Here is an 8,244-nt window from a genome sequence, read left to right on the forward strand (position 1 = left end):
GGGGCTTCTTTTTTATCCTTTGGATTTTTTTGATGCGTTTTTTTCCTTCCACCGGTTTTAAAACCAGCTACTGCATTTCTTGTTGGAGAAGACTAATACAACGGGAATGATCAAACGACTGAGGCCGGAACCTACGTTTTACTTCCCTATCATGAAATGCGTGATGACACAAATGATTCAACAACCGTTCGAATCGAGCTACCTCCGGGAGAACCTTCTTGGAAGTCGTGACGTTGGACGAGCTAGATAAAGTATGAAATAGTGCAGCACGCTTTTGCCGTTGGAGTTGATATGATCGCCAATTCGCGTCCGGAAGCGCAAATAACCAAATTATGAACATCGCTCGAAAAATACCAAAACCACTCCCCCTTACCCATTCTTCCCACATAAAGTTTATTTCATACGTAATCATTACATTTCAATAATTTTTTGAGGTTTCCCCTTAGGATGTGCTCTGCTGTTTTTGGGGGTCTGCCGGAGTGATGCGTTCAAAGTCAGCAGACTTCAAGAGAGATCCGTTCGGCACGTGCAGCTTAAGTGGGGAATTTCTGTTCAGAATTACCGTTCGCTTTCGTAACGCTGTCACCGGGATTGTTAACGGGTCGATCGAGGATTCGACGCCTCGGCTCGCAGTTACCTACATGCACGAACAAGTTAAGCTGAAAGTAGTGACCGTTTTCTTCCTCTTCTGCTAGCGTCTGTTCGATATCTCCAGCACGACCACAATCCGTTCCATGAGTCGGTCGGATCCGGAAGACAGGACTGTAAAAGTACTCGCAGCGAACCGTACGATTCTTCGTCGCAGCACAGCAACTCGTTGACCGAAATGTGTCAGCTGATTCAGATTGCAGGACGCAGGAGGAACTCGTCATTATGCCCGTTCTTGCCTTGACTTTCCAACGATTTCACAAGAACCTGCCTGCGTTTTCATCCGACTAGATTCTGCACCTCTTTGGCGTTCTACAAGCCACCGATGTCGGTTCAGGTTCTGTATGGGAGAGGGCAAGAAAAAATTTTGGAAAAATTAGATCATCGAAGAACTACCATTCTGGTATGAATACAAAGAGACGAGTTGTTCCTTTTAATTCCGCTATATATTTTTAATATCTTGACAGATACGTATTTCGTCTACTACTTGCAGACTTCATCAGTGTTCTGTTCTCGACTAAAAATATATAGCGGAATTAAAAGGAACAACTCGTCTCTTTGTATTCATAGTAATGCATTCTGCTAAAACGCTCAACCAAACCACAATTACCATTCTGGTCTGGAGGTTAGATTGGATCTGGGTGCTGAAAAGACAGAATGCGTAACGTGATTTTCGAAAGCTCCCCGCTGCTCCCCACTAATACAACTGCACTACAGCTGCAAACATAAACAAAGTAGAAGGCTATGTTCAAGCTCAAGCGTGACATATTTTTTGCTGCTGAAGTGAATTATTATGAAACATTTTGGATCTGTTGATGTTGATGTTTTCGATGAAAAATTAAGTGCTTCGCACTTTTTTCTTCATAGACTAAACGATGGGCGGTCAAAAGAGGCCTTTTTTTGTTTTCCACGTGATGAAAAATTGTGTCAAAAGTGGGTGGAATTTCGTGAATCAGAAGAGCAACCGAATGGGTGTTCCGAGATTACCGTAATCTGGGGCGAATCGGGACTACAGTCTGAATAGGAACAACATTTTTCAGAGCACTTAAAGCTTTTAAATTTGGAAATGGATGTACACATTTTGATGGTCTGAGTCTGTTCTAAGCGAAACCAACCAGAAAAATCAAAATATTGTGCTCCAACATGGTTAAAACTGCTGTCCCAATTCGCCCCATGTGTCCCGATTGACCCCAGATTACGGTATGTATCTTTGATGTGTAGTGATAATATCGGAGTAAGATTATCCAATATTATTTGGAAAGTACTATTCATAGTTATTGATAATTCGTCGCTAACATTTAAAAAAGCGTCATAAACATAGGTTTTGCGTGAGACATAGCTATTATAAAATTTTAGCGACGAATTATGCCAATCTCGATTTCAACAATCTTATTAAGATGTTTGACTTCGAATACCTCAATAGCCATCGATGTTTTTTTTTATTCCTGACTAAATAAATTATAGATCGATCACAATACTTGCCACTTCTTGGTATAATTATGCGAACAGTAAATTGGTTCCGCTTTGACAGTTCTAAATTGAGGCCGCTTTGCGGACAACTATTCTGCACCCAGGATTGGATAATACATGTTACTGCAAATTTCCTACCTGTTATTAAAGTTTGTTGATAGTGTTTTGAGATGACCATGGCCTTCATCAGCTTGAAGAAGTTGCTAGTTTCATTTCGAGTTCCTTATTTTGGAATTTCTTCGCCTGCAATTCGCTGGAACTCTCAGCTTGTCCTTGATTTCCGGGAGCCCGCCCGTGGCCAGGACAGGTAACCGGGGAATCCCCACGAGTTCGATGGCCGCAAGCAGAATTCGCACTCGTCTATCAGCACAGTGTCGTCGTCAAAAAAAATCGTCAACCCGCCGCTGTGGATGTTCCTTCGGTGTTGACGCGCTATTCTTGAGCGTTGTTTTTCGGGCGAGCATTCCGACGGCCGTGGAAGTTCGTCTGTTTGTTTAGCCGCAGCACCGTCATAGTCTTGATGGAAATAGACAATGTGTATCGTGGAGGTAATTCTGCGAAGACCGGCCAGGTACACAGCGGTTCAAACAAATTCTTAAACCCGTCGTCAAATGTCTAGGATAAAGACGCTCAACTTACCTGCACTCAACCCAGTTCTCGCTCCTTCCGTAAGGTACAAAAACAGACCATCCTATTTCGATGGAAGTTGGAAACAAAACAAGTTTCCTCTTCCGCCACCTGGAAAAGTGGGCCATTAAGATTCGTGGCCGTTCCGGGACAGTAAGAAAAAATTTGCCGCAGCAAACACACGTTAAGTAAAAGTTTGTTTGTTGTTTTGACATTTTTGACAGATTTATCATCCTACCAAGATAATTCGAGAGGGTGGGAATGCGCCAGTTGATTAGTGTTACGCTAATCAACTAACTGATAATTTGTAATCAATTAGCCGAATATTGTAGTTGATTAGGGCATGTGTCTTGCCCCACGACCCCAACTTATTTTTTTTATTTGACCTCACCATCGTGTTCCCCGGTCAATTTTACATAAGAATCACTTATCGACAGAAATGAATATGTTTCGTTCCAGAGATATCGAATTTTAAAGTTTTGTGTTTTCGTGATTACCTACATCAGCTTCATTCACCGCATCTGCTAGAAGCACACAGGCGGGCTGATCAATAACTGCTACCTGGTCATTTATTGAAATAATGTTTAATCATATTCATAAATAATCTTTATCAAATTGGGCAAAAATTAACTGTATAAAACTGTAGGAAACTGGAGATTAATCGCGAATGTTCTGCTCAAAAATATGAATAAAGTGATTTTCTGTGCTAACCCACAGGACAGAGCAATAACGACACACAGTAAAGGGCAGAATTGGATTCCGACGGAGCGAGCAGGAAAATGCAATTAATCTTGTTAGTGACACTGAACAATAATTGCACGGTACATTATTGAGTAAAAAATATGAATTAAAATGAATAAAATTTGTTGATACGTTGTACTCTAGTGAAGGACGATCACAAGGAGTAGGAAAAGGATTTCTGGAAAGTATAAAACTGAAAAATGTAAGAAAATCTCAAAGTTTGATCTGCTGCAAAGCGGCTAATTCCCCAAATTTGGTTGCGATGATTTCGACACCGTCCGCAGCAGTGTTTTTTTTTCTTCTATCATTCTTGGATTTTTGGAACACAGTACGGCTGCTTAGAGACCCTCACGTAGGGTATTTGTCCCTATTTTGGGCCTAGTACGTATTTTGGGTATACCAAACTTAATTCAATGAAATTGAGCATTTCACTGAATCTGGCAGGGATCTGCCACTTGAGAATGATACATGCAGTCATTATCTTAATTTTGATGGGCAAGGATCATTCACATTTTCCTCCTAAATTAGAAATAAAGCAAAAAATATATCACTCTTCACATTTTTCTTGGCAAATCGCTAGGTGCCCATTAGGTCCAAAATATTCACCACTTTTGCTTACCGCTTGTTGACACTCAGCGTCACGGCTTTCATCGCTCAGCACATGCATGAGAGCCGTCCCCCGAATCTCCAACCACCGGCAATGTGTTTTTATTGGTGGGTTGCACAATCCCATTGCAAAAACAATCACTAAACTGCCACCATATCAATAAAATAACTGATTAAAGTTGCTTCGTCCATATCGGAGAGAAATGGATATATTTTCGGTACATTTGACAATTCTACAAACTGTGCCAGTGTGTGTGCGCTTTTCGAATTTTACAGTCTTTCTTACATATTACGAGCTCGTTGTTTGGCTACGCAACAATTGTTTAATTATGCTTAAAACTCGTAAAGAATGATATAAATCATGTCCAAGCTAATTATGCACGTAATGCAAGTGAAATCAATCATTCTAATGTTTATTTGTGGCTTAAAACATCGCAATGATTTAGCATATTTGTCGACCGAATTTGTGCGGCTGTACTGTACGAGCTGGGGCTGAACCGTACGTCTAAAAAGTTCGCCACGTGCTTCGAGATTTCAACCAATCAGAAGGTAGGCCGAAAATATGCACAAAGACCCAGTTAACTCAATCCGAATTTTGAAACGGAATCTAATTTGAATCGTATACCAATTCCGTTTCAAACGCAACAACCGGTTCCGTGTTCGAACCGGTTGTTGCGTTTGAAACGGAATATGTATACGATTCTAATTAGATTCCGTTTCAGAATTCGGATTGATTTGACTGGGGAAGGTCGTATGCTAGGAGCAATATCCCCAAAATAGGGGCAAAAAGTGTTTTAGTTTTTCGTGCTTTTACAGCGATATAAGGTATTTTTATCAAAATGTTGATAATGTACGAACTTAAGCATTAAAAATCCAACTTATTCATGTATAACAAACTAGGCTGCCAATAGCAGTCTTTGAGAATACATCAAATTAAAAGTGCGCTCTGCTTAGTAGGCCCAAAATAGGGACAAATACCCTATAAGGATTTGTTAAATTAAATGTACCTTGACCAAAATCATCTTTTAATCAAATGGAGCTGGCTCACAATATAAAAATTGATTTAATATGATCAATCTTTTAAACCATAAATCAGATTTTCCAAATTATGGTAAAATGACAATAATAAACTATAATAATAATAATAATAATAACGCAGGTTTTGGGGGTTTTGCTGAATGGCACTGTTTTGCTACCGCCCATGATAAAGGCCCTAGTCACCCAAGTAACCACAAGCACTAAATTGAAGTATTTATTCAGTACTAAATCAGCACTCGAATGCTTTGAAGTAGTAAATAAGCTTTGCGAATGCCTCAAAGTACCAAAACTTCGCAGCATTACAACTGGCATTAAATCACCATTTACGACCTTGAAAATGTGCTTCAAAGCATTTGATGTTTATCAACAAAGTAACCCATCCATACGGGAAACATTTCAGCCAGTCACGCTCTTATTGACTTTTATCCTTCTCCCGTTATACTGTTCCAATAAGCGTGCGGGCTAAGGCGCATTTCCCCCAGTGTGCAACAGTTTTATTTTTGCGTGAACTGGGTTCAATTCCCGCTGACTGAAGTGTTTTTTTTTGTTTATTTTTTTTTGTGGAAAACTGCAGCCTGTAATTAAGCCAAATTTTTCAAAACATATGCCCATAGCACAAAGGACATTATCAAAAGTTCTCTGGTAAATTAAATGACTTTTCTGCTTTCCGGAAGTCTGATACACTTTGTGAAATTTTGCCAACCGTGGACCAAGCACTCCTCGGAAAAACAGTTTAGGTTAGCTGTTAGCCATTACTTGTCCCTATTAACCCCAAGCCTTCCGTAATTGATTGTACTGTACTTGACTGGATGGCCGCAATTTGCTGAGTGACTCGTCAATAATTTTCGTCCAACAAAATGACAACGGGTTTTTTTCATGAACCAGGAACTCGAAACAGCAGAAAGAAAGTCTTCCTTAATGTTCGATGCATCAACCACATCGATTAAAACTTTCAAAACAAACACTCATTTCAGAATACATCAGTTGGCTGGCGCGCATCCTGGAGATCGACGAGAAAAATGCAAGAATAACATCAAAGTGTCACACTCACACATGAAACGCAACAGGAGAAAAAAATAAAACAAAGGAGGCCCAACACGAAGTGTGTGGAGCAGCTAGCTGTCCTTTTTTTTCCCCCAGCCTTGACGTCGATAAAGCAGTTTTTTTTGTTCGAGCTTTCGGTGAGGCATTAAATCGGCATCACTGTGCGCCACTTGAAATATTTCTCAAGGGAAAATTGGTGATTTAATGTTTTGAAGCATTATTTGCTGGTATTAAATGCCAATATAATGCTGATTTAATGCCGCTATTTAGTGCCTCGCGGTTACTTGGGCATGGCCTCGGAGGTAATCTAAAACGGTTAGCAACACGTTAAAAAACGGTGCATTCAAAATAACCCAATAAATATTCCTTTCACAAAAATAAATTGTTCAAGGTAGGGGAACAGCATCTAATTCCAGAATTCCTGTTATGTTGCCATATCAGCGCTTTGGCATTCAAATACAAATGATTAAAAGCGTTTTTAACTGAAATCGAATGATACATAGCTCAATAAGAAGTGAACAAGCAAGTTTCTATCAAAAGTTTTGCGACATTTGTTGTTTAAATGAAAATGAGCAAATTGGACGAAACTTGAAGCGAGGACTTAATCTGCCAAACATACGAGAATTTCCCCTATTAGCCATTTAAATAAATATTTGCGTAAAATTATAAAAATATAAATTAAATTAATCATCTCGCAGAGCACCAGCCCAGTCAAATCAATCCGAAATCTGAAACGGAATCTAATTAGAATCGTATACAAATTCCGTTTCAAACGCAACAACCGGTTCGAACTCGGAACCGGTTGTTGCGTTTGAAACGGAATTTGCATACGATTCTAATTAGATTCCGTTTCAAAATTCGGATTGATTTGACTGGGAGGTAGCAGTTATTGATCAGCCCGCCTGTGTGCTTCTAGCAGATGCGGCGAATGAAGCTGATGTAGGTAATTTCGAAAACACAAAACTTTAAAATTCGATATCTCTGGAACGAAACATATTCATTTCTGTCGATAAGTGATTCTTATGTAAAATTGGCCGGGGAACACGATGGTGAGGTCAAATAAAAAAAATAAGTTGGGGTGTTTTGAGATACGGCCGTTTAAAGTTTTCAATTGCGCAATACAGGTAGATAAAATAAATTAATCAACATTTTGATCACGGAAATGGATTCTACGTCCAATTTCCTTCAAAATTGAGTCTAAGACCGACCTTCTAAGATGTGTGGTTCCTGAGCTATCGCCGTTTGAAACTAGGAGGTTTGGTCAAAAATCGTCAAAAAGTCGATTTTTTGGGGAGGTACAAAAATGGAGGGGGTGGTCCGATTTGGATGAAATTTGGGATTCTTGCATGTTTTGATAGTATCAACAGCTCTGCCAAATTTGAGCAGGATCGGAGAGGGTAATTTTCAAATTTGCACTTTTTCGTGCACAGTTGAGATGGAATGACCCATATTACAAATTTTTCTAAACATATTTAAAAATGATGTTTAATTTAACATGAATTCCTGAAAAATAGAAATCGAGCAAAATTTTCACCAAGTTTTAAGCTTATATTTTTATTATGTTGTATAAAATTAAGTGTTGTATCCACTTACCATCACTGTGAAATCATCCGATAAGTCATCTACAATGGTCTCAGGTTTAGTTATTTTTCTTGTGGTTGGAAACAGAATTTTCACTAAAGTGAACCTTTTGCTGCAAATAGACATGTGAAATGTATTAGTAATTTAATACAAAATTCTTAATTTCGGCTATAAACTGAAAAAAGGAACGTAAATAAATGAAATTATATTGAGGAAAGAAGAAATATCAATAATGCTACTTACCGAAGTTGCATTAATTTAACAATTACTTTTAATCTAATCTAATCTAATCTAACCCTAGCGCAGCCAGTCTTTCGAGGGCATCCTGGAGAATGCCTTAGGTTGATTGACGCCTAGCATCTTCTTGTCATTATCAACATTTGCAATGCGCCATTGCATTAACATGCATTGAAACATCACAAACGTCGAAGCGGCCAGGCCAACTGCGTAAAGTTAACCGCAAAGATGATTCGTTGAATTGGATTGAGT

General features: G+C 39.1%; 1 protein-coding gene across 1 annotated transcript in view; it reads right to left on the minus strand.

Annotated features, from left to right (window-relative positions):
* LOC120428492 (protein RCC2 homolog) overlaps positions 1–7,896 on the minus strand; it is a 115,270-nt gene extending 107,374 nt beyond the window's left edge. The window contains exon 1 of the mRNA XM_052706597.1: positions 7,768–7,896. Within this exon, the coding sequence (XP_052562557.1) occupies positions 7,768–7,881 (114 nt within the window). The 5' untranslated portion in view covers positions 7,882–7,896. The remainder of the gene's footprint in view (positions 1–7,767) is intronic.
* Between the last annotated feature and the right edge of the window lie 348 nt (positions 7,897–8,244).

This window comes from Culex pipiens, chromosome 1, assembly GCF_016801865.2.
Source record: "Culex pipiens pallens isolate TS chromosome 1, TS_CPP_V2, whole genome shotgun sequence".
NCBI lineage: Eukaryota > Metazoa > Arthropoda > Insecta > Diptera > Culicidae > Culex > Culex pipiens.